Source organism: Dipteris shenzhenensis, chromosome 15, assembly GCF_047967505.1.
Source record: "Dipteris shenzhenensis isolate YYH24624 ecotype China chromosome 15, Dip_SZ_1.0, whole genome shotgun sequence".
Lineage (NCBI taxonomy): Eukaryota > Viridiplantae > Streptophyta > Polypodiopsida > Gleicheniales > Dipteridaceae > Dipteris > Dipteris shenzhenensis.
In genome coordinates, this window is record NC_141610.1 from 44410003 (window position 1) to 44437164 (window position 27162).

The window sequence follows — 27162 nt, forward strand, 5'->3', positions numbered from 1 at the left end:
TTCAGAGGCAACGGAATTGGCCCAGCACAGTGGCCAGCACCTGGCCATACTCCTTCTCGACTTTGAGAAGGCGTACGACAGGGTAGACTGGTCCTTCTTGGAAGGTACACTCTCTCGGTTTGGTTTCCCAGACGAGTGGATCAGAGGTATTGCTAGCCTTTACAGGTCGGCCTCTAGTCAGGTTATCATCAGCGGCAGGATGAGGGAGAGATTCACACTTGAGCGCTCGGTGCGTCAGGGCTGTCCGCTAGCGCCCTACCTCTTCCTATTTTTTGCGGAGGCCATGACCCACTTCCTTCGAGCCCGTACCACTGGTCTTTGTGGGATGCGTCTCCCTATTCGAGACGATGCAGAACTTCTGGACTCCGAGTATGCAGACGACACAGCCCTATATGTGCAGGATGATGTCGAGTCACTGGAGCGAGTGAGACTGTCCCTAGAGATTTTTTGCCTTGCGGCTGGGGCGAAAATCAACTGGCATAAGTCAGTTGGTTTTCTTACGAATCCGGGAGCCAGCTCATAGTGGGGTATTTTCCTAGGGTTTTGCTAGAACCCTAGAGGACAGACGACACGTTACCTGGGATTCCAAGTAGGCCTGGACATCACGCCGGCTCAGCAGTTCTTACCGGTCCTAGCCTCCATATGACGAAAGCTTGCTTTCTAGAGCACAGCTCGGCTTTCCTTGGCAGGCAGGGCCCTTGTGGTCAACCAGGTCCTTCTTGCCACTGCTTGATATGTCGCCTCTTGCTAGTGTTTCTCGAGATCATGTGTAGTCCAGCTGGGGAGACTGGTGCGGAACTTCCTATGGTCTGGTTCAGATGGTTCCGGCACCACCAAAGCCAGGGTCACCTGGCAGACGGTCATTCTCCCCCAGACAGAGGGCGGCCTCGGCATCATAGATCCAGAACTGCAGAGTCAGGCACTTCTTGGCAAGTTAGTCATCCGCGGTCTGACCCCAGGAGGGCAGACGTGGAAGCTCTTGCTACAGCATGGTCTCAGCGCGTGTACCCCCCAGAGAGGGGGTGTTTGGCAGCCTTCTTTCCGATGGATCTTCACTTCTGCCCCTTTGACTCAGCCCCGTTCCCCCTTCCTCCGTAGCCTCGTCTCGGTCTGGAGGAAGTTGCGACACAGCCTCTCCCAGGTTCCCCCTAGCTGCCGAGAGGAGATAGACAGATAGCCCCTGATCTGGAGCAGCCAGGTGACAGATGATATAGGTCGCCAGCTTGGAGAGAGATCCCATATCCCTTGGGCGCTCTGGGCGTGTGGGCCCGCGCGCTCGCTCGGGTTTGGAGGGACGTCTACAGCCAGTTGAGCCCAGGTGAGCTCGCAGCAGCAGTAGGTACGGCACGTGGGATCCAGGCTCGACGAGCAGAGATTGATGCTGCCATTCCTGTAGGTTGGAGGATTCCCATAGTCACCGGACAGCTCTTCCCGGGAGATGAGAGGTGGCTAGGACAGTTCACTCCACAAGGCATTCCTTTGGTGATTGCAGGCCTTTTCTCGGACTCCTCGGAACACTTCTTCTCCGTCACCGATGATAGCCGCCTACAGAGCAGAGAGGCCGTGATCGACCCCCAGCTTCCCTGGCAGCGCCTTCGCGTTGTAGGGCTGCAAGGGAAGACGTGGCATATAGACCCCCTGATTATGCAGGACCAGGATTGGAGACTCTGGATATGGAAGGGCCGTTCCTTGACAGAGGTGGAGTGGGACCCAAGGGAGTGGCGCTGGCCATCATTGGAGACCTCAGAGAACCCTACCCCCTTCTTCTCTTACAGTGCGCGTACGGGTAGGCGTGCTCTTGGGGCTCTCCAGCGCGGGCTACCCACACAGGCACATAGTTGGTATGCCCAGGGGATATCTTTGGTCTTTCTTCGCACTTTCTAGAAGACTCTTTGGGCTAGCTGGCGGCCGAGGAAGATCTCTTACTTCCTTTGGATGGTGGCACACAAGGGGCTACCAGTTGGCAGCTAGATGAGGTAGATGGGGCAAGAGGGGCATTGCCAGATGTGTTTTCAGGGTCCCTGAAGCACTGCCTTTGGAGCTGCTCGCATGCGCAGACAGTTTGGAAGGGAGTCATGGGGATCTTAGCGAAGGCTGCACCCGAGCTAGGACCGATCACTTGGGGAGCCGTTTGCTAGTGCAGCACTGAGATGGGACATCACTTGGCTTATGAGTTCTCTAGACAGGATCCCGTCTTTTCATCACGCAGGCCACCTGGGCATACATGGACACCTTCCCTTGGCATCTGACAGAGACAGATGCAGGAGCGATGCCTCGGCACCCAGTTTGGGAGATCATAGGGAGCATTGCAGGCTGGCATATCTGGACTTCCAGATGCGAGCAGACTGTAGGAGCTCAGACTTCTTCTGCTACCCAGATCCTAGTAGACATTTGGAGCACGATCGTTCACACGCTCAAGGGTCAGTAGGACCAGATTCAGAGGGAGTCCCGGGCAGGGAAGGAAAAGAGACGGCGCTTCCTTCGCGACTGGGACCACCAGCACTCTACTCAGAGTCTTCAGTGGCATTACGCCCCTCCACCGTGGCTGTTTGTCCACTCTCCGACAATTATGCCCTGAGAGGCTTGTATTTAGCATTTTGATTCCTCGGGCTGAATCCGTTTTGTGATTGCAGCTCGCTGGCCTTTAGGCCTTCTTGTACTCTCGCTTTCAAGTAATATAACTAGCACTACTTTTTGCGCAAAAAAAAAAATAATAATAATAATAATGACCTGGCATCCAGAAAAGGCCAAACGTATGCAAGATATGCCATAAGGGATGGTATGCTAAAAAGAAATGGCAAGGTAGTAGTACCTAATCAGAATGATCTCAGGCAGAGAGTCATTCGACAGTGCCATGATAGCCCATGTGCGGGACATCCAGGAGTCGAGAAGACATATGATCTCGTGAAACGACATTTCTTTTGACCAAAGATGAAAAAGCATATTCATGAATATGTGACACGTTGTTTTTCGTGTCAGGTAAGTAAGGTAGAGCGGGTGAAGCCACCTGGCCTTTTACAGCCCTTGGAGATATCACTAAGTAAGTCGGAGAGCATTTCCATGGACTTTATTGTAGGGCTGCCTACGACACAAGGTGGATATGATTCTATCCTTGTGGTGGTTGATCGTCTTACCAAGATGGCTCACTTCATTCCAACTAGAGAATCTGTTAGTGCCCCGCAAGTGGCGGATTTGTTTATTAGACATATATTTCATTTGCATGGATTACCCAAATCCATAGTGTCAGACAGAGATGTCAAATTTACCGGTCATTTTTGGACTGCGGTATTTGAGACACTAAGGACTGAGTTGGGAATGAGTAGTGGGGATCATCCAGAAACGGATGGTCAGACAGAAAGAATCAACCAGATTTTAGAGGATATGCTTAGAGCATATGTGTCATTGAGGCAACATACATGGAACAAGTGGTTGCCATTGTTGGAGTTTGCCTACAATGATAGAAAACATTCCTCTACAGGGTTCAGTCCGTTTGAACTGAACTATGGTTATAGGCCAGCGAATCCAACTATAGTTGGAATACCTCAAAAAGTGCCTAGTGCCGCGAACTTTGTGGTTCAGATGCGGGAGATGCTAGCACTTGCGAGAGCTAACATCCGCCAAGCTATGGAAAGAGCTAAGGTATATGCGGATGAAAACCGATCCACTAGAGAATTTAAGGAAGAAGCAAAAGTTTTTCTCAGAGTTCCTTCGCACTCTAAGTCTTTAACTGCAGGAGAGTGTGCTAAGTTATCACCTCGATATTGTGAACCATGGTTAATTCTAAAAAGAATAGGCAAGGTAGCCTATAAATTAGAATTACCACCGGGGTGTAAGGTGCACCCAGTCTTTCATGTTTCTCGTTTAAAGAAATTTCTGCATACTGGTGACTCACTAATCGAAGGTGTGGTTTTGTTTCAGGAGATAGAGGATAATGCAAGACGCAAGCCAACAAGAATCCTGGACCGAGGAACAATGCAAGTGCACAATCGGAAGATACCCACGGTGTTGGTTGCATGGCATGGTCTACCTCTATCGGAAGCTACCTGGGAATCCGTATACCAGTTACAAAGAGTGTTCCCAGATTTCATCATCAAGGACGCTGATGCTTGAAGAGGGAAGGAATGTTATGCTCTAGCCGAGATAGCATGACCTCGGAAAGATCCGTGGGCATTTTCCTTTGGACCAACTTCTGTAATAGTTTATGTGCGTGAATATAATGGTCAAGGGAAGTAACTGCCAAGCTCCTAGGTGAGGGTGTATTGGCATCGACTAGGTGGTTCTGAGTGCTAAGGCCTAGGTGCACCTAAATGTGTAATAATGCCACGGGGCAAATGTTTTAAATTGTGCCCCAAGAGAGGGGTAAATGGTGTACCAAGTAAAAGGTCTAAAATGATGACATGTGGCAGAGGGAACCATCTAGGGAGTTGTGGGCTTGTGGATAGGCATGAGGAATGAAAAGTTACGTATCTTTGTGTGCATGCTATCCATGAGAGTGGCTGGGAGGATATACGTGATGCCATCGCCTGTGATTTTTCCTTGCCCGTGAATGACGAAATCCAAGAGAGAATTAGAGAAAGATCGTTTCATTCTCCCTGCTCCATGGATTCAGCAATATGCTAATACTCTGTGGCATATCAGGAAGCCCCTCTCATGGTGGCGGAAGAATCTCCAGATATCATGGAAGTGTAAAATGCCTTTAAAACAAAGACTTTTTCTTTGGAGATGCATGACAGGCACATTGTCAGTGGGAGTCACACTTGCCAAACGTCGCATTGCACCATCCACATGTTTGAGATGTCACGCTCCTTCAGAGACTGTCCCCCATTTGCTTTGGCAATGCCCGTGTTCTAGAAACCTCCTCGGGAGAATTTCAGATCATCTTCGGCTCCGTTTCCCGAGTCACAGATTTGGGAAACATTTTTGGCTATTTGGCAGATTTATGAGGTCTTTGTCTCAATACTCACTATTTCTCTCTTGGGTGAGATATTGGGCCCTTTGGACAATCTGGAGTGAGCATAATTTGGCATACTTGGATCGGCAGATTCACAAGTCATATGAATCCTTCCGAGCCTTCCGAGCCTCATTGCGGCAATCCTTATATGATGCCTGCCACGAGGGTGATCTAGATGCTTCTTGCATAGATCTTCTCTTTTTATGTTTCTGATCTTTGGGATACTCTCCATTTTGGAGAATTCCCATCTTGTAAATTTATGAGCATATAAATATAGCACTGGATATTACTAAAAAAATAAAAAAAAGGGAGTGGTAAAGGGTACATTGCAAATAGTAAGCCAAAAGAATCCAGAAGAAAACAAAACATTGTAATTTTTCTCACATGAGTCTTTATATGAAGTCACAAGTTTTGATCTCTTTTTGCAAAATGGTCACCATACAGTGCCACCAAAATGAATGGAACACCGAAAAAAAAAAACTATTTATCACAAGCATATTGCAATTCCCATTCGTCAGCCCAGGCACAGGAAGACGCACTTATCCAGCACTTGAAAACTGAGGGTGAAACCTATGCCAGGTAAGATTGGGAAAAAGTCATGACTCCATGGTAACAAAGGAAATGAAGGCTAATAAGTGTCACAGGTTCAGTCAATGTCTACTCATAAGATTGGCCACTTGCAAAAATAGACAGCATGTATACAGTATAAGGCCCGTTTCCAAACACAAAGGAAACATACAGTACAGAAAATGTATACCAAGTCTCCGCATTAATTACTTGGAAAAAGCCCTGTTTTGTTTCAATCTAGTCCTAGTCATCCACAGGAATGTCTACACCACACTATGATGCAGTAAGATCAATTTCCTTAGATTAGGAACCTTCATTGATTCCTTTACCCAAACATCACTTTTAAACCTCCACTTTGAGAGTTCAGAACGTAATAATGGAAGTGCATACCTAAGGTCCCCTTGCCAAGCTGGCCCGAGATGAGTTCACTATTACGAAAGCATACATAGCCATCACTTGGGCACATACTTTCCCCACCATGTTTGCTGTAATTTTTCTCAAAAACTGTTAAGTTCACAAAAACCCTTGTTTGCACATTTGGACGGATCAAAACACTGAAAAGTTGCTTCCCTGTCCAAAGCTCCAGTGGCTGCAATCACAAACATCCACCTATCTCATGCATCTACTACTGAAAGTTGATGGCTCCTGCTCAAGATCATATAGAACAAACTCATGGCAGCACTAGACTCGTTTTGTCCATGATGAGAACCACCACTCAGAACCAAACTTCCTGGGTGCATAATGTTTAGTGGCAAAATATTTAACCCCTTCGTTTCTTCTTTCCTGACCAGCAATTTTGATTGGCCCATATTATTTTATGCCATACCCTGAGTAAATGTGCTAAGATGGCAGGATAACCTGAATTATGTTTCTCTTAGCATGTTGTGGACATTATTACAATGGACTGAGTTGCTTGAATATCAATAATGTTTGCTGCAGCTTATCTTTGCAAAGGGCTAAAACTGGCCAAGACACAGAATTGCTTGAGCAGAAACAACAAAACTCGTTACCTTCACTATGGCTGGTGTAGGCAGGTCTATTTGTTCTGCACCATCTCCAATAAATGCACACATCATGCTAAAAGCTCCTCGATCATAGAATGTATCTTTCCTCGTAATCAAGAATGAAGAGGTCAAAAAGTCCTGGGTAGAGGCAACTAAGATTTCACCATTCTTTGGTGTACACAAGTTGTTTTGTACCTGGGACACCATAAAGAACACTTAAGGAATCAGCTCGCAGACAAAAGATCATTGCAAGAGGAGGCAGGATACAGCATACATAACAAAACGTGGACTTGTGATGGTGGGTTATTGAACAGACCCCCATAAGCATGAGAGCTTCTGTTCGTGCCTCCTCAGTTTGAGGTACGTGAAGATTCATTTCATCTCCATCAAAATCTGCATTGTAAGGGTTGCAAACTGATTCATTGAACCTGAGAGTCCTCCAAGGCATGACTCTGGCCTGTCATCAAAACAAAGGGTTATAACAGATGGTAGAGAAATGAATGAGCCTGAATAACCTAAATTACGCTAAAACTACTACCCTGTGGCACATGATGGACATCTTGTGGAGACTAGGCTGTCGATTGAATAAAACAATATCCCCATCCTCCAAATGCCTCTCAACGATATCACCATATTTAAGCTCTGCAGCTAGACGCCTACGATCCCTGGCATACTTCAGAAAGCTGAAGTGCAAAAATGCAGTTCGAGTTCAGCCCAAACACAATATGTAGACAGACCTACCAGCGTACTTCATCTCAAAAGAACCCTGAAGCTGGCAATTCAAATGTAGATGGAACCGTTCATACAATCTCAAGTACACTGCGCAAATGTAAGCATATTTTTGCACAGTAATAGAGTAAATATCTTCACATCCAGTGCATTAAGACAAGAGGCAATACTACACTTGACACTTACATTTTATTCCCAGAAGTATCAATTAGAAAATTTGCTCCAGGGTATTTCTCTCCATTAATGATTCGTTGCCTTAACTTTTCAATATTATATCGTGACACCTTTTCAGGATAAGTCAGATTCACAGCCATTAGGATTGGCACAGCAACCTGCAGAAAAGCCCTTTAAGTATTTGAATTCATTCGAAAATGATAAATCAAATTTTATTTACAGACATAGAGAATGAAAGAAAGAGGGTAAGAAACGCTAACAAAAAAGTCCTGTTCGCAGTATCAAAATATGTGCTGTTCATTCTGACCAGAAATTTATCCGCACACTACTGTAATGAATGAGCAAATAATGAAAACACACCACAATAACTTTGAGATCGCAAGAGAGTCTTCTACAATTCCAGGAAGAAGAGTTGTCCAGAAAACTGTTGTGAGGGCTATAAATTCATTTATCAAGGATATGACACATGCCTTGTGGACGGAAGAAGAGAGGAAAGAAGTAGCACCATTGGGGACCACAGAGCTTGAACTCGAATTTCAACTCTAAGTCACATAAGTTCTTGCTTTCTTCAAAAGATAAGGAAAGGCCTTCAATACTAAATATTAATCCTCTAAGAGGATTTGCAATGATGCATATCCTCAAAACAATAAGAAAAGGCCTTCAACACTAAAGATAAATCCTCTTTTAAATTAGAAAAGGATTTGCAATGATGCATATTGAGTTATTACAGGGTTATCCCATGGAACATATTGAGATTTAGTTGGTAAGGCCAAAGAAGGAGTGGATTTTAGCATATTCACATGAGCCACCTCATAAAGTGCACTCCAATCCACAAACCCCAAGGATTCCGCACCTATAGCAACAAATATCATTCTCTACATATCAGCATGTATCCTTACATTGAGGGCTTATCAAAGGTCTGATAAGTCTCTTGTTACAATTCTAAGTATTCCATTCAACCCAAAAGAAGGCAAATCTGGTGGAACAAAGGGCTTCCTATGTCAAAAATCTTGGAAACAAAAGGGGCACCTCTCAACAACCAACGACCACCAGGGCAAAAAGGAACTTCAAGGGATTCATGAAATATCACCAATCCCAAGGGTGAGAAAAACAATAGTATGCTGAAAGCCTGTAATATACCCTGCTACTTGTGGACAAAAGCAGTAAATACAAGTCCATGCCCTCCTAACCGGAGTGCTACAAAAGCTGTACTAAACAAAACTCTTGAAGAGGCCCTTACAAATCTAAATCCTAATCTAAATTATCTAAGAATACTTAGCTGCAAGGCTTATGCTCGTATCCATGATGCCATCTGAAGGAAACTGGATAATAAATCGATTTAAAGGTATATTTGTTGGCTATAACTATGATCACAAAGCCTACAAGATTTAGAATCCTAAAGCATGCATATGATCATAGCGAGGATGTAATATTTCAAAGATATAGCCAAGCCTGACAGATATGAGAATGCCAACGACCATCTCAAGTGGCAGGATGCCATAAAAGAGGAGTATGATAGTATCATACGAAATGAAGCTTGGGTGTTATCACGAGGAAAGACTTCCATATGTAACGAATGGTCCATCAGGATAGTCTAAATCCCATCCAAAGATGCCCAGAAGAACTAATATCTAGCCAAGGAGGGGTTGCGGTCTTTCCACGTCAATCTGATTGGAGAACCCAGTCTTTAAGGCGGTCAAGGATATCAAGACAAGGACCTAGCTGAAAATCATGAAGCATCTGTGACAATAAATACCATACGGGCCTACAATGCTATCTCGAAGCATACCGTCTGAAGCTATGGAAGAAAAAAGATTACCATGCCAACTGCATCAAGGACAAAAGAAAATAAGAGCGGCGAGGTTCCTATAAAGCCAGCAAAGGAATGAAGACTCTTAGCACGCAAGGAGCTACCTGCAAGGGTATCCCTACCATTCAATTTAAGAGAGGAGAAAGAAAGAAAGAAAGTTTATTAAAGTCTTCGGAAGACCGATGGGTCTATGAGACTGTGAAAATCTTGATACAATGAGCTGTGGTAGTGGAGCTACTAAACAAGCTCCATACCGATGCAAAATGCAAAAATGCAAAATGGCACTACTAAGTCCTAAGTACAACATAGTCATGTCGATGGTCGACTATATATCAATCTCAACATCATCATCATCAGCAGCAACAGGAGAATTTCAGGATGGATGAGGCAGTGGAGGCATGAAGCTGGCAATAGAGTGTTGTCGGCCACTCAAAGGTGCAGTCCTAGCACGTCTCCTGGTCGTAGCTATGCGTCTGACCAAGGCTACTATGACCCCCATCAGTCAGGCTCCGACTTAAACAGGGAGGGGATGTCCCCAAGTGTGATCTGTGTATCGACCCTCTGTCTGAGCTGTCGGGTCACACGCTCCGGGTCACGGTCATGTCGAGGCCTCGTCTCATGGGGGTCCATGTGATCTGACTGAAAGAACTCCATGATAGAGCTCTAAGAGGGATCAGCCGGGGAAGAAGTATGCTCCTGTCTCCATGCTCAAAGTATCCTCTCGCACTGTCTAAGTATCTCATGAATGAAACCTACCAAACACTGCTGGTCTGGGTAGGAGAGGAAACGGGCCAAATTTCCATAACTATCTCTGAAGAGGCAGTAGAAATGCCCTTGGATCTCATAGTAAACAGGGCTCCTCTGTCTCAACCTCATGCATGTCACACAGTGTGCATATGCACCTCTCCCTAAGTAGTCGCGCTGCTCTGCCGCTCTTGATGCGAAGTCTATGTGAAGAGACACGAAACTGCCCAAGTCAACGAGTGGGATAGGTGAATCTGCGTGTATTCTAATGGGTCAATGAAACTCTCCACTGTGATATGTAAGAAATGATCTCTGTAGAAGCTAAGCTTCACTGGGAGTTCACTCGGTCCCAACTAGGTCCGAAATGTGTGTAGCTATAGTAGATCCTCACAGATAACCTAGTTGACCTCGTGTGATAGGAGGGGAGAAAACGGAGCATCCATGTTGTACTGGAAGGGAGGTAGTCTATCCATGTGGAGCCCCAATCGCTCAAACCATCTCTCTGTACGTGCATACCAGCACCTCTGGTCCCCTCCTGCTGCAAGTGCCATCATAGAAGAGGATAGAGCTATCCATGGTAGCCTGCTATGCCCCGAGGTGTAATCCCCATATTCCCTGACTGGGCTGGTGAGACACAGATGACTTACCACGAATCATCCGTGATAACATGAGAACCTGTGGCCGCTCCATATAGGCCCACTCTGTATCTAACAAGTCTAGCCCCAAACATGGGCTGCCGTACATCCCCGATGAGCGAACCAAGGAGTCAAAAAGCAACCCCTTGGTGCGTGGATCGTGAAAGTGCGAGCGGAAGCACTATCTCTCTAGTCTGGCAAATGAAGCATACCCTTTGCTCAAGCGTGCCTGCATCGCGGGTCTCATAGTGCAGCTAGGTCTTGAAAAGATAACCCCAAGATAAGTGTATGATGAAACTATCTCAACAGGTGACCCCTCAAATGTGAACTGCTTCTGACGCATGATGGCTTGAGATATATTGAAGATCATGACCTTGGTTTTACCAAGGTTGACCTTCAAATCATGAGACTCACAAAAGGACTGTAGTGCGTCTAAGTGTCTCTGGAGCCCCTCTGCTGAGGAAGACAAGAGAGCCAGAGCAATATCTAGATCAGCTTGCCCGCAAGAGAGCAACCTACACCCCCATGTGTCTGCATCATTGTCTCAAGCTCATCAATGTAGAGGCCAAACAAGGTAGGCGATAAAGGACACCCTTGTTTGACCCCAATAGTGCTCATGATCTCATATGTCCACCTGAATCTTGCCCTAACTCTGCCTGAAACTCTCTCGTAAAGTGCCATGATAGCCCAAATGATCTCCTGGTCATAACCCAAGTCCTATAGGCGCCGTATGAGGCGGGCTCTCGTAACCGTGTCAAATGCCTTATGGAAATCCACAAAGCAACAATAAACCCTCTGCTTCCATGCCCTCACCTCCTCGATGATAAATCTGAGCGTGAGAATGTGGTCCATGGTTCCATGATCACGCCGGAATCCGGCCTGTCCTGCTGCTCTGAAAGTATGTGCTTCCAATCAGCAAGCAAGCAAGAACAAAAGGGCATCCCTTTTAATCTACAATCAATGTGACCTAGTATAAAGTCCCATTGGGTGGACTGCCAACATCCAAGAGTCGTGGAAGTCAAGTGCATAATCAAATGCTGCATCGTGAAAATCCATGGCTGAGCACGCTCCATGAACTGGAGCATCATTTTCTCCTTGTGAGCTAGAATATGGAAGTGAATATGAGGATATTAAGTCCCCCATGCATTTTAGGGGTGCAAAGGTGATCCACTGAAAGCAGCCTAAGGGTTTTCCGGTAAAAGTGTGACCTCCAGAAAAGCTCCATAATATTAGACATAAACAGGAGATGTCCTGCTTGGCAAACATCATCAAGGGCAAAAAATAGGATGTAGGCAACTAGAATTGATTGAGCTATGTGATAGCAAACATGTAATGGCCATGTAGCCAGTTTCCAATATTTCAGTTTCTTCTCAAGCATAGCAACCACCCAGTCCATTTGCTGGCGACAAGTGACAATCCACCCCAAAGGGTAACCAAGATGACGTACAAGCTGCATGGTAAAACCGTGTCCCCCGGCCATAAGATATGCCAAGCTTTCTCATGGAGAGGCAAAAGTTTAGATTCCTGAAATCTAACTTGCAGACCAACAGCTAGACCATATAAAGATAAATCATGCATAAGGCAGGAAAGAGACCTTTCACTGTTTTGGGGGAAGAAAAAGGAATCAACAGCATTTGCTTGCGCAATCATGGGTCTGCTGTCATGTATATGCAACACACTTGTTGCTACCAAATGATCCATATATTGAAGCATAGGATGCGTAGCTATGGCATAGAACAATGCACTGAGAGGACAACCTTGCCATACCGAACAAAAAAGAGTCATAATATCACTTGCCAGAATCCCAGCAGCTTTACTATGTTCATATAACCAATAAATAACATTATCCATTTTCTCCCCAAATCCCACAGATTCATAGTCTGAGAGATGAAATCCCATTGTACCATATTAAAATAAAAGACCCTTCCCACAAAGTGAAAAGAAAACAATATCCTTTCATCCTGTTTTACATCGCGTCATGGGGTTCGTCGTTCCATCTATAGGGGTGTTTTAGTTTCCAATCATCAGCACTTACAGTACTTAACCTCCTAACTTTGGTGTGTATCCATGATGATGTGATTTGAGGTGGTAGCGTTAGAGGTGAATAAGTTACCCCCTTCAGGGCAAACCAGATAATCTAGCTGACAATAACACCTCTAGCTTGAATCGTCTGACTATAGCACCCTAGACTCAAAATCACACTTGGAAGTTGACGCTGGCATTTTTCCAATCCAATGCCTGGCTTTGCCTAGTGCCCCTGCTATGGGATGGCAATCCATTATGGCTTTCACGCTTTGAAAAGAATGCATGCCGCAAAAATAAAAAGCTACGGTTCAGAATCCTAATGCTCTTTCTTCCCCTAATTTAGAAAGAAACTGTGATGAATGCATTACAAGGCACAGGCGGCATGAATTGTGTGGCTGAGAATGCATGAGTTAACAACTAACCTCTGTCACCTTGAGGTTGGGATCAGGTGAGATCACAGTCCGACCAGTAAAATCAACACGCTTTCCAGACAAATTTCCTCGAAAACGACCCTGCTTTCCTTTCAGACGTTGCACAAATCCACGCAAGGGCTTGCCAGGAGGCTGCATGCTTGGAGGAAGACCTGGAAGCTCACTGTTTATATACATGGCCACTTGAACTTGGAGAAAATCCCATGTTTCCTGGACAATAAGAAACTCCAAAGACTTTAGTGTTTATATTGACCAAAAATTCTGGTGCTTCCCAATCCAGGATCTTTTACACAATTTAGAACAGGCAATTTCACAAATGATGGAAAGCAGCATCACCAGATTGACCTCAGCAACAGCCCTTTCCTAAAAGTTACATACCATACAATTCACCAAAGGATTTCCAGATTCCAAATTAGCTCTTAGAGATAGATTGCTATCGATGATATGGAGAAGTTTCAATGTAATGTCATCTTCATTGCTGCAAAATGCAAGCACAAACTTCATTTTCAATTAACAAAAGTAAAAGTTATTTATTCTCAATATGCTATGTTTTAAATGTGACTCTCTCAGTCGAGAGTACTTGACAAAAGTGTTAAGAAGAGACTACAATCTATCATCAAAGTATTTAAAGTAGCTTTTATTCTTAAACTATAGTTTTCAGGAAGGAATCTAGGAGGGGACAGATAATTTGCACCTTCCAGCAGCAGCATCCATTTCTACCGATGGACGTATTGCACATGGGGGAACAGGCAGATGTGTAACAAGAAGCTTCTCAGGCCTGCCATAAAGATCTAAAACTTCACAATCCTGCATTTCCAAACAGTCCAAATCTAGAATCAATAGATTGACATGAAGAAAGTAGTTCACACAAATGTAGAATACACCATTCTGAAGTAGCTGCTTATAAAGGCTTTTCTTACCTCGTCTGTTATCTTTTCAAATAGCCTAAAAACTCGGATTGGATTGAGATCATCCTGAACCCGATTTAGATAGGACTTTAGCTCTTTGTTATGTCTTGTTGCTTCATCTAGCTGTGACAAATATTCATTCCGAAGATCTGCTGGTGCCTTTGAATATTTCTCATGGGCTATTTTGAGGGTATAGCCAATCTTTTTTACAGTGCCTGGTGAAGGAGAAACAACATAATGAGTAAACCTGGGTCACACAGCAAGAGAACAGAGTCTCATCTCAATGCATGCTGAGAAAGCTTGAATCCAAACACTTTGAAATCGGTCAAAGTCTACATTAAAGATGAAAAAAATGTGCAAAGCTGTGCTGGTCAAACCTTAAACATGCATGCACACTGATTCTAGTACATAAACACATGCATCCCCCTTAGGAGGAGAAACAGTTTTCTTTCAGGGAGGTTTTAATTTCAGTCCTTTTTTCAGAGAACAGTTTAATTTCAGTCTTAGCCTGGCTTGGGCGTCTAAGAGCAGACGCTTGTAGTGAGATTTTTTTTAGTGACAGCCAGCCCAAAAGCTGTTTAGGACAAGAGTTTCTTTAAAATAGACAAATGAATATATAGATTACATCTTTCTTCAAGCCAACCTTCCCCCTAGAGTTGTTCTTACATATACTCAGAGATCATGTTTATGCTGTTGTTGGAGGGTACATGATGCAATCGCCTTTCCCTCCAACCCTCTCCTCTAGCATGTTTACCCTCTCCTTTCTTCCTTTCTTCACTCTTGCCTTGCCCTTCCCTCTCTTTGCGTCTCCTTTAGTGAGGCATAGTGGAAAGGTGAACCGATTAGGTCTAGCTAGGGGCGTTCAATGGCAGCATCCTAGACTCCTACCACTTACATTCTGACGATAAGAAGCAGATTGAGCAAGCAATACAGAAGCTCAATGACAAAGCAGCCGTTGAGTGTCTTGTTGTACTGACCTCCACTAGACATTGGGTTCAGGCAAGCGTTGCTCTTGACCGAGATCACGTCCAAGAGGTGACAATATATGGATGCAGCGTTTTTGTGATCTAGTTATCCAGCATACAGACAGCTCAAATACTTATTCAGAGATCCCCCATCTACCTTGGACCACATTTTGTTTTCTTTATGCCTTGGTACCATGATTTCACAATAGACGACATGCAGACACATCATTAGATCCCAAGGTACCTAGTTACATTGAAGATCTTATGCTTCCGATGGTGTACAAACACATTCTCTCCTCGATTACTACCAAGTTTGGCACAGTATTGAAGTCCCCCAGGAGAGCATCTTCAATCCTTTTGGATGATGGGCTGCCGAAGGTCTCCTCCTCTTTACCTTCAAGTATTTCTTAGAGGACTCTTTTCTGAGGAATAGTGCTTCAACATGTGGAGGTGGCAAAACTTCCATGGCAATGTCATCGTTGTAGGCAGTTTGGTCATCTGGTCAAAGCTTGCCCAAAGATTGTTGGTTGCTTTGAGAAAGGGTGAGGTTTGGATCTGTTGCACCATTCACAAGTAGCTTCAAGAGGGAAAGGACCCTCCCATTCTTTTCCTTCGATGGCACCACAGGTTCTGTTAGCATTATTATTATAATTTAGCAGTGACCAATGTAATGTAATAAGTAGGTTAGGGGCACTTTTCCCTCATTTAGAGGTTTTTCCCCCTAACCACAGTTAGTTCACTAACTACGGTTAGTGAAGGATAAGGTTTTGTCACTTAGACAAAACCTATCCCACTTCTTGTATTACTCACTTCTTCTATTGCAAGCACTAAATTCAGCTCTCTTGCTCTCACACTCTCATTTCTAACATTTGGTATCAGAGCAGCAAGACCCTGCTCCTAGTTCCCTGCCCTACTCCCTGCTCCTTGCCCGAAGCTCTCCCTACTGCAAGCTTCTTGCTCGCAGATCCCGTCCATACATCCGTACTATCTTGCGCCGTATAGTCGCCGTACAACGTACGGACTTCCGTACAGTTCTTCATCCATACGCTGCTCCTACGATGTTGTCCGTACAGTCGTACGGACTGTCCCCATACATTTGCCGTACAGTCGTCATTCCATACAAGTACTGAGTGCCGCATTCGTCCGTACAACTCGAAGTCCGTACGCTATATGGACTGACAGTTCCACCGTACAACTTTGCAGCAGCATCCGTACAGCGTAGTCCGTACATCCGTACGCTCTATCAGCGTCGTACAACCGTACGTACCTCCATTTTCGTACAAGCCGCCATACAACAGCTGGCAGCTCGTTAGTACTTCAACGTAGTACTATTCCGTATAGGTATACGGAGTCCATCCGTACAGGCTATACCGACCGTACAACTATACTTAGCCGTACTGATAGTTCCGTACTGTCAGTCCATACAGCTTGGAGACGTTAGTACCTTAAGCAGTTTTCCTTTGCAGGACATTTTGAAAGGCGCTTTTGTCACGCATTTGTGCATTTGAGCCATTGTTTGGCTATAAAATTTGGGGCATTTCGAATTTTTGGGCAGACATTGCAGTTGGGTTACAGGTTGTCCAAGAAATTTGGGGCTTTTGCAGGCAGAGTGCAATTTGTGCAACATTTGGGGCTTTCAGACCATTTGCCCTCTTTTGTATGCAATTTCCCACAAGAAATTGGGGCTTTTGCATTTGGGTTGCAATTTTGCAGGTAAAAGGGCATTTTGGAAGTTTGCAAACAGTTTTGGACTCAGTACGAGTCAAATTGCAAACTTTTGCCACTTTTTGCAGATTCTATTTGCAGATTTTTGGGGCATTGAGCAGAGCAGTGTGGTGCATTTTGAGCCTTTGACAGGCTGTGACAGTATTTGTCACTGTGGGCATATTATTCTTTGCAGACTTTACTTGTGCATTTTATATCCCAGGAAGGAATTTCACCTGGTCTGTCTGCTGTATTTTTTGAGATTATCTGGTGAAAATGGCTCAGAACAACTCAAATGAGGTGTTCAGGGTTCTCACACAGGAGGATAAGTTGGATGGCACCAACTACTCCTTGTGGAGTTTCATGGTTCGCAATATCTTGGTTGGCAGAAATCTTTGGGATTATGTCAATGGAGGTGAAGAAAGACCAAATACAACGCCTATACCTGTCACTCCTACAGCTGGAGGCAGGGGTAGAGGTACAAATACAGCACGAGTGATTGGAGCAGCCGCTCCAAGAGCTCCCACAGCAGAGCAGAAAAGATGGGACTCTAGAGATGCACAAGCTCTTTCAGTAATTTCTCTTTCCGTCAAGAGGTTCATTATACCTCATATTTGGTCATGCAAGACATCTATGGCAGCTTGGGTTATACTTGAGAGTATGTTTGCAGCAAGGAACGATGCCAGAGTTTCCTCTCTGAAGCGAGAACTTTCCCATACACATATGGAGGAGGGAGATTCCATGAATTCTCACCTCACAAAGCTTCAGGATCTCATGGAACAATTGCTGAACATTGATGAAGTCATTCCGGATTCAGAGATGATCACTACCACTCTGAACTCTCTTCCTGAGTCCTATCTCGGTTTCCACACCGCGCTGAATTTGTCATTGAGGGGGGGCAGCAATCCTCTCTCCTTTCACGAGTTGGTAGGACTTCTGTTGCAGGAGGAACAAACACGCAGAAATATGGCAACCCGGGCTGGCGAGCATTCTATGCTCTCCAAGTTCAAGCCCAAGGGTAAAGGGCAGCATAAGCCACATGCCAATCAACCCACACATCAGCATAAACCTGATTCTGGACAGCCTTCTTATAAGGCACAGGGTGATACAAACAAGCAGATTTCGCTCAGTACCCAGACAGGCGTGAGGGTTGGGAGATCCTAGCAGATGAGATCGAGCGAGATTTTCAGTCACCCATGCTTACAGGCACCTCGTCGCAGATTCTTCCTCTTCCTCTCACCTATTCTAGGTGCAGAGTTAGGATGGCTCAGCCCTTTTCAGCTCTTCTAACTCCTAGACCTGACCCCAGGATGGTTGACAAAGATCTGCCCGTTGAGTTTTGGCCCTTTTCGACTCGAGGGGTCTCCACAGACTCCCTCACTAGATTGGAACTTCTCCCGGTATTTTGTCGACGGTCAGAGGAGGTTGAGGAGTACTTGGGATCTGTTACTCTATCCAGAGAGGGGCACATTCTTCGTTTCTCCGCAGGCAGTTTTCGTTCTCGGGGGAGTGAAAGATGGTCAGCTCAGCTACTTGATAGCGAGATTGCTAGACAACTTTTGAGCATGACTCAGTTTTCATCGGTTCAATGTATTGTCGGCTCGCAGATTCATTCTTGCCCTAGGACTCTTCGACCTAGCTTCGGTGGCAGGGCCTTTCTGTTTCTGTTCTTTGAGGTTCAGGGAGACTTTGATTTGCCCAAGAGTGCTGGTTGGTTTGACTTTCAGCTCCTCGGTTCTCGCCAGAGTATTATTCCCTTGGATGGAGCCATTTTACATGAGTTGGGGCAGAGTTGGAGCTTGATCAGAGACCGACTTTGGACTGCGCGGTCAGAGAGAGTCATTTGTGCCGCTGCCATTGGCATCCCCTCACTCCCATCCGATGTCTAGGCTGTCCATCATTTCTTGGAACGTGAGAGGACTGAATGGCTGCAGATTTATTTCAGATGCAGATGGTCGTAGATCGGAGGAGATTTCAACATGGTTGAATTCTCTGAAGACAAATCGGGCCAGACAGAGGGTGGCCTTTCTGATAGGGAGAGAGTGGAGTGGGATAGTTTTGTTTTACATGCTGGACTTCATGATGCAGCTCAATTGGATGACTTCGTCACTTGGCTGACAGTCTTCAGTTCTCTTGGTCAGGGGTTTTCCATGGTTCTCTCTCTTTGGTTAGACTTGACAGGTTTTATATTGGCCATTGGGGCCAGGCCAGAGGAAGACAGATTGGGATCCGCCCCGGTTATGTTCTATCTGACCATGCTCCAGTCTTATTACAAATTCTCCCTACCTCTCGATTGGAGAGCATAGGCTTTGTGAGAGTTCCGGACTTTGTTTTTCAGGACACAGAGTTTGTGGAACGGTTGAGAGAGGCTTGGTTGTCAGAGGACACTCCTGTGGATCAGGGCTGGCTGATTTGGGTAGAGGGGGCTTTGGCTAGAGTCAGCAGGGCCTGCCAGTTGAGGGCAAAAGAGGAGAAGGAAAAGCTCAGAATCAGAGATCGGAACGCAAGAGCGGAGGTATCCAGACTTCAGAGATTGATTCAGAGCTTTCCTCATTCTCTCTTCATCAGAGGGCAGCTTTCAGAGGCTCAGGAGAGACTAGAGAAGATTCAGGGCAGGAGGGCCCAGTTTTCAAGTTTTACTCTCAGCACACCTTCTGGATTCAGAAGGGAGATAGATGCTCTAGAGAGTTCTTCAGGGCAGTGGGTCAGAGATACTCTTCAGACAGACTTCGTAGACTTATGGATGAGACCGGTTCTCTTCAAAAGGATCCTCATCATCTTGTTGAGATCACTTCTGATTTCTATTCCACTCTTTACACCGTTGATCCAGTCACCGAGGAGATGATCAGAGCCAGAGAGGAGATTTGGAGTCATGTCCCCCAGATGGTCTCAGACAGAATGAGTCATGTTTTGGATAGCCCACTATCACTCCTGGAGATCACGGATGCGTTACATGAGCTGCCCAGAGACAGATGCCCGGGGGAGGACGGATTGTCGCCACTTCTTTTTAGAGCTCTATGGGATACGATTGGGCCTCATCTACTTTCTGCCTTTTCCGAGGCTCTCGATACAGGATCTTTGGGTGAGACATTATGCACAGGTATGATTTGTCTCATCCCGAAAGGGGAGACAAGACAGTCCTACGTAATTGGAGACCCATTACACTTCTAGGGACAGCCTACAAGATCTTGGCGAAGACCTTGGCCCTTCGTTTAAAGCCTATGCTGCCGATATCATCAGAGCTACTCAGACAGGATTTGTCCAAGATCGGAGTATCTTGGATAATATCTTCACCTTTTGGGAGGCCACTCATTGGGCGAAGGAGAGCCAGCAGGAGATTGCAGTTCTTCTTCTCGATTTTGAGAAGGCTTATGACAGGGTGGACTGGGGTTTCTTGGAGGGCACTATGAGGAGGCTAGGCTTCAGTGACAGATGGATTTTATGGGTCTCCTCACTTTACTCTCACTCTTCTAGTAGGATGGTGGTCTGTGGAGGCAGAGGACCGGCTTTTCAGCTATCCAGATCGGTACGACAGGGATGCCCGCTTGCACCTTACCTTTTCTTATTCGTAGCGGAGGCTATGGGATACTTTATGCAGGCTACCAGTCATGGCATTTTGGGCCTTCATCTGCCTATCCGGCAGGAGCAGGAGCTTCCGGACACTGAGTTTGCTGATGATACGGCACTAACAGTCAGAGGAGATGCACATAGTCTTGCTACTGCTGCAGATTCAATTGACAAGTTCTGCCTAGCCTCGGGAGGACTTGTCAATTGGAACAAATCAAAACAGCAGGATACCCCAGCATGGGGAGGAGATAGAGGCTTTGTATGGATACCCAGAGGCACCTCCACGAGATATCTAGGCTTCCAGGTTGGCATTGAGGTGTCTCCGACGCAACAGCTTGCCCCAGTTCTGGAGAGTATCCGGAGAAAGCTAGCCTACTGGAGCACGGCTAGACTTTCTTTGGCCGGAAGAGCGCTGGTACTCAACCAGGTTCTACTAGCCACTATGTGGTATGTTGCGTCATGTTGGTGCTTTCATGCTGACTCGATTCGTCAGGTGAGGAGATTGCTTTGGAACATTCTGTGGAGTGGTGGGGATGGTTTTAAGGACACTAGGGCCAGAGTTTCATGGGATACTGTCACTTTACCATTCTCGCAAGAAGGACTTGGGGTTCTTGATCCGGAGATGCAGAGCAGAGCCCTTTTAGTCAAACTTCTGGTTAGAAATTTGACTCTAGGTGATCAGTCGTGGAAGCAGTTCCTACTGCATGGGATTCACCAGTGCACCTCCAGAGCAGCAGGTCAGTGGGCAGGTAGAGTCAATTGGATCTTCCTGACGGACCAGCATTCTCAGCCTTCCTCACCACTTGGAAAAAGGCTTATTCAGATATGGGATCATTTTCGACAGTACCTCATCAGAGCAGTTCCCTCCTCTAGAGAGGAAATTGCCTGACAGCCACTTTACCATAACCCCCTTGTTCGGTACCAGGGATCTTCCCTTGGTACAGAACTTAGGACTCCCTTGGCCAGATGGCATGCTCAGGGGGTTGTGACAGTCGGAGATTGGTTCAGGGAAGCGGTGGAGATTTCAGAGGAGGTGACCAGAGATAGACATGGGCCACTTGGACAGATTGCTACCACCAGATTACTCATCATGAGAGCTATTCCTCAGGAGTGGAGGGATGTACTTACAGATCCAGCATATGTTGATTCCATTTCTACTTGGTCAGGTTGTTTTAGTGAGGCTAGGCTATGCATTGGAGTTCGCTTAGGACCGGCACCGTTTATTTATTTTGAGACGGACTCCTCTCACAGATTGTATCCCACTCAGCCCCTGGATCGTCAGGAGCTTTATTGGCAGAGAGTCAGGGTCATTGGAGGCATGCACAGGGACTCACTGCAAAGCTCTTGCTGAGCTACTGGACTCACTTTTGGGGCATCAGTAGAGCCAGGAAAGTCTCCTACTTTCTTTGGCTCACTATACGTAGGGGCATAACTGTGGGTACTTGGCTCCAGCAGATGGGTAGACCCTCCTTGTGTATGCGTTGTCAGCTTGCAGAGGAATCTAGCAAGCATTGTTTATGGAGTTGCACCAGCTCTAGAGTGGTATGGACAGGTATCGTCAGGTTGTTCTCACATGTTACATCTGAGTCCTTTCTGATGACTTGGGGTGCTGCTCTTTGGGGGAGAGGTTCTGGAGCCTTTACTCTCTTTGAGGCAGCGCCAGAAGAGACCACGGTTTCTTCATGCAGCGTCGCCAGAGACGGGGTCCCACAGAGACCAGCATCATGGAGCCGTAGGATTTACTTTTGGTACCGGTACCAGCTCAGGAGTTCATGCCTACTTCAGCTAAAGGGTCAGCCTAGGAGGTGATTTCTAGCATTACCCTATGGCAGATATGGTGTCCGCGATGTCCTTTTGTCCTTGGGGGCCATTTATGCACGGAGGCTGACACTCTCGCTTCCATTTGGGCGGAGATTATCTTTACTCTCAGGAGTCAGTGGGAGCGCTGTACAGGCACCTCTTTGGCAGCTCGTGGGAGACTTTTATCCTTCATGAGGACATGGGACTGCTCTTTATTTTTTCACTTGACCCCTTTTGGGATGTCGTGGCATTTTAGACCACCTACATGGCTCTTTTGCCATATTGTTGAGGCTAGGGATAGAGTACTTTCTCTCCCACCTGTTGTATGATTTGTTTTGAATGGAATATATCACTCTTTTCTGTAAAAAGTTGTCAGGCAAGAAATTCAAGAGATAAATGCAGCCAAAACAGTCCCGCATTGGTTGCTTCAGACTCTCAGGGAGAGTAGGCTTGAAGCTCCATTGCCTGGCAGAACTCGTAGTGCAGTAAGGCACATCGGGGGAGCTCATTCAGTTGAATCAGCTTATGCAGGTACTCTTCTTGATGAGGAGAAGCCTGAGACATTTCAAGAAGCAAAAGATAATGTGCATTGGATGAATGCCATGCACGATGAGTTGCAGTCCATTCATAAAATCAGACTTGGGATGTTGTGGATTTGCCACCATGTAAGAATGCCATAGGTACACGGTGGGTTTTCAAAGTCACAAGAAAGCCAGATGGATCCATTGATCGGTACAAGGCAAGGCTGGTTGCAAAAGGATATGCTCAGAAAAAAGGCATAGATTATGAGGAGACTTTTGCTCCTACTTCCAGGATGACCACCATCAGGTCAGTTATAGCCATGGCTGCAAATTTTGAATGGAATGTTCATCAGTTGGACATTAAAACAGCTTTCCTTGATGGAGACTTGTTGGAAGAGATTTATGTCAAACAACCTCTCGGCTTTGAAATTTCAAGAAATGCACTTCAGGTATGCAAGCTGAATAAAGCTTTGTATGGGCTGAAACAAGCCCCACGTGCATGGTATGCCAAAATTGATGCCTTTCTAACCAGCAAGGGGCTGCACAATAGTCCAACTGAGAGCACCCACTACATCAAGAAGGATGGGGGGGATATTCTCGTCATCATTCTTTATGTAGATGACATGCTGCTCACTGGATCAAATGAGGAAGTAATTGCAGATTTCAAGGCCCAATTGAAAGCTACATTTGATATGTCAGACTTGGGCTTGTTACATTTCTTTTTGGGGATCCAGTTTATTCAAGAGAAACGTGGCATTGTTATGTCTCAGTCTAAGTATGTTCAAAAGCTCTTGGACAGATTCAACATGCATGATTGCAAGCCTCTGTCCACTCCCATGGAGCCGGGGCTGAAGCTCACAATGCATGATGCGGGTGAATCAATTGATGTCACACTCTATAGTCAGGCTGTTGGATGCCTCATTTATCTCTGCAATACACGACCTGATATTCAGTTTTCAGTTTCTCAGGTGAGCAAGTATATGCACAGCCCAAAGATTATGCATTGGCAGGCTGTAAAACGCATCTTTCGTTCTTTGCAAGGTACAAAGTCTTTTGGCTTGATGTTTCCCAAGGGGGGTGACTTGCAGATGCATGCTTACAATGACTCAGATTGGGCTGGAGACTATGATACTAGGCAGTCCACCAGTGGTAATTGTTTCTTTCTAGGACGTGCTTGCATTTCTTGGTTGAGCAAGAAACAATCTACAGTGGCTACCTCCTCATGTGAAGCTGAGTACAGGGCAGCTTTCACAGCGACAGTTGAATGTGTTTGGCTGCGTCGTTTGTTTGCTGATCTTCATCTTTCATTGGAGGGTCCTTCTCGATTCTCACTGATAGTCAGAGTGCTATAGCAGTGGCAAAGAATCCTCTGTTTCATGCTCGCACGAAGCACATTGAGGTTCACTATCACTATGTCAGAGAGAAGTTGCATGAAGGAGAGATCAGTATGATCTATGTGTCAACACATGACAATGTTGCAGACATCTTCACCAAAGCACTTCCACGTGAAAAGTTTGAGGCATTTCGCAGTGCCCTGAACTTATCTTCTTTTGGTGATTGATCATTTCCTTGTACATGACATTGGCACTGCAGGGGGGTGTTAGAATTATTATTATAATTTAGCAGTGACCAATGTAATGTAATAAGTAGGTTAGGGGCACTTTTCCCTCATTTAGAGGTTTTTCCCCCTAACCACAGTTAGTTCACTAACTACGGTTAGTGAAGGATAAGGTTTTGTCACTTAGACAAAACCTATCCCACTTCTTGTATTACTCACTTCTTCTATTGCAAGCACTACGTTCAGCTCTCTTGCTCTCACACTCTTTTCTAACAGGTTCTCCACCCTCCTTGTATGTCATTAGGTTTCATCACATCGACTCTGCATTGAGAGTGGGCGAGCTGAGGGAGTATCCAAGGAGAGGCAGGTTTGTACCTTGTGTGATCTACAGGAGATCGAGTCAGAGGAGCATTTCATCTTCAGGTGCCCAGTGTACTATGAGATCCGAGGCCGCTACTATTCTCTTTAGAGATAGCTTCAGACTAGCCGACTTCATCCACGAGTCAGTTAGGCATTGAGAGCACCTACACAGATTACAGACAAGGACAGGGGATGCAGGCAAGCTCATCTCAAAGAGTGATCACAGAGTTCTAATCGCACAGATCTATTCCACAGGTAGTCGACAAGGTAGAGATCCAGAGCCAGCGGCATGACACACCTGATAGAGGGAGGACACACAGATCATGCTTGCAGACATCCCTTTCATGTGCTTGGGCTCGAAGCGCAACCTACAAGAGTTGCAAGACGCAGAGCGCAGCCAGGAGGCCATGCTGGACCACACACACAGATTGCCGCCAACGCTCCATCTCTAATCTTATACCACCACAACCCCGCCAGCCATTGGGTCCTTCATGACCTACCTTTTAGGGACCTCCAGTATCTACCATATATCGGACCAGACTTGACAATGGATTTGGTTTGACATGACGACAATGATGATGATGTAGATGATGTTGCTTTCTTTTTTTTCTTTCTTATAGCTCCTCCACTTTCTCTTTCCCCCTCCTCCCAACCCCAATCCTTCACACTTATGCCCTAACCGATTTCTCAACCTACCCCCTCACTGTTTTTTTCTTCTTTCCTCTCCTCCCCCCTTCCTTCCGACACTTCACCTCCCCCTCTTAGCCTTCCCCGTCAATCTGCCCCTCCCTGACTCGTTCCTCTAGACTCAAGAGCCTCTACAATTCCTCCTCCCTCTTTGCCTCCTTCTGACTCCTACTATCCTGCTATCCGTCTTCCCAAGGGGCAAGCTCGCTAGGCAGCTTCAATAGTGCACATACCCTTCTACCCACGTTTCTTTAACCTCTTCGCTCTTTTCCCTTTCATAGAAGCTACTTCATGAGAATTTCTAAAGAATTGGGCCTTGGTAACTTCATCAATGTTCTGCCCCAACTATCAACATAAGCTATACATCATAGTGATGTACGTTCACCATGGGAAGAGTGGCTTGTTGGGTAGCCTGGTCCGCAAGGCTCACCAGGCCTCAGTCTCCTTTTTGCATCAGCAGAGGAAGAGAAGTGGACCCATAGATATTTGATTGCATTTCACCGAATAGATGCTGCCCTCTATGGGACATTGGTATTTGTTTGGATGTCGTGAAATAGATATTGCCATTTATGGAATCTTGGTAGAGACCTTCGAGGCACATGTAATGAACCAGAAAATCCAGTTCTTCTCAAATTCCTAATTCCTACTCGACTTGTAGACAAACTAGTGTGAAAGAAAGAAAGAAAGTTTATTAAAGTCTTCGGGAGACCGTGAAGGTCTATGAGACTAAAGATAACTGATACAATGAGCATAACGGTGGCAGTCTCAACACGGGCCAGCCAACCGTTTCTACAAAAAAAGAGGTTATGAAAGACGGTGTGTCTAGTCCTGATACAAAAAATATGTGTCTACCTCCAGATGATACAAAAAAGAAGGGGGGGGCACCAAAAATGGGGCAGAGGGGGGTGAGAAAGGCAACAACACTGAATGGAAGAGAGAGAGAGAGAAAGAGAGAGAGAGAGAGAGCCAAGAAAGAAGAGAGAGAGAGAGAGAGATGAGAAAGAAAGAAAGAAAGAAAGTCTATTAACATCCACTGGAAACCAAAAGGTCTATGGGACAACAAGAAACCCTCTAGTACATCTGCTTTAAGGAGGGCACATGGCAGCTCCCAAGGAGTGCAAAAGCAACCCACATTATTTAGAGTACCTACATAATAGTTTGAAAGAGTAAACAGCCATACATCAGTTTAATACTGAGAGTCTTTTGGTTTTGATTTAAACTCTCTGATTAGGGCTACGCCTTCACGGTAGACTGCCCATTTTCCATCCTTTCTGGCAGCCCTGACTTTAGCTAATTCAGTTGCCTTATTCTTGAGTTGAGCCTGTCTAAGCTCCTCTGCTATCCATTTGGTACCCTTCAGCTTGTAAGATTGTCGAAGAAGCTTGATCCGCTATCTTTTGACTTCAGTGTAAGGATTGCATGACCTTTATAGTGCATAATAGAAGCTGGCCTGGAGTCGTCATCATCCTGCTCATCATCATCCACCCATTCAATGTTGGGCAAGCTTGCTTTGTTCTTTGTAAATATTTCCCTATAAGTGTCCTCCACTTTGTACCAATCTTCTAGGAGTCCCCCCATTCTAATCTTCAGTGCATTATCACATCTAGCTTCGTGTTCTTTAATCTATGCTTGAATATCACACGTACTTGCTTTGGTGTCCACTTCCACAATCACTTCCTTCTTAGCAGTTTGTACTTCAATGTGAACAATATCTTTGGCTGTAGAGACCAGCCGCGCGGTAGGGAGGTAATCCTTACAAGATTTTACAGCCTCATCAATTACTGCCTGCTTACCAGGCCCTTCCAGAATGTGAAGTCGAGCCTTTACTTCTGCAGGTTCCAATCCTAGCTCTCTCACTGCCTACTATAGATAAAAAATCTGAACTTGTTGCCCAAGCATGGGTCGTTTTGAGCGTTCTTGTTGGTAATTCCGTGCATATGGAGAGGGTGCCATGGCTGCAACTGTAGAGTACCGAGTCCTAATGGAGGTTGAAGGAGTTGAGGGGGACTTGGAGGCCAATCC

General features: G+C 45.7%; 1 protein-coding gene across 2 annotated transcripts in view; it reads right to left on the reverse strand.

Moving 5' to 3' along the window:
* Window positions 1-27162, reverse strand: part of NRPC1 (nuclear RNA polymerase C1) — a 209708-nt gene that overhangs the window by 118219 nt on the left and 64327 nt on the right. For both annotated transcript variants that reach the window (XR_015542205.1, XM_087385582.1), the window contains exons 5-13: window positions 13991-14193; window positions 13765-13877; window positions 13449-13548; window positions 13062-13280; window positions 7438-7583; window positions 7061-7205; window positions 6839-6979; window positions 6529-6717; window positions 5909-6107 (exon numbers count right to left, since the gene is read on the reverse strand). Coding sequence is in view for 1 of the 2 variants with exons in the window: in XM_087385582.1 (XP_087241708.1) it covers window positions 5909-6107; window positions 6529-6717; window positions 6839-6979; window positions 7061-7205; window positions 7438-7583; window positions 13062-13280; window positions 13449-13548; window positions 13765-13877; window positions 13991-14193 (1455 nt within the window). In the remaining variant the exon portion in view is untranslated. The remainder of the gene's footprint in view (window positions 1-5908; window positions 6108-6528; window positions 6718-6838; window positions 6980-7060; window positions 7206-7437; window positions 7584-13061; window positions 13281-13448; window positions 13549-13764; window positions 13878-13990; window positions 14194-27162) is intronic.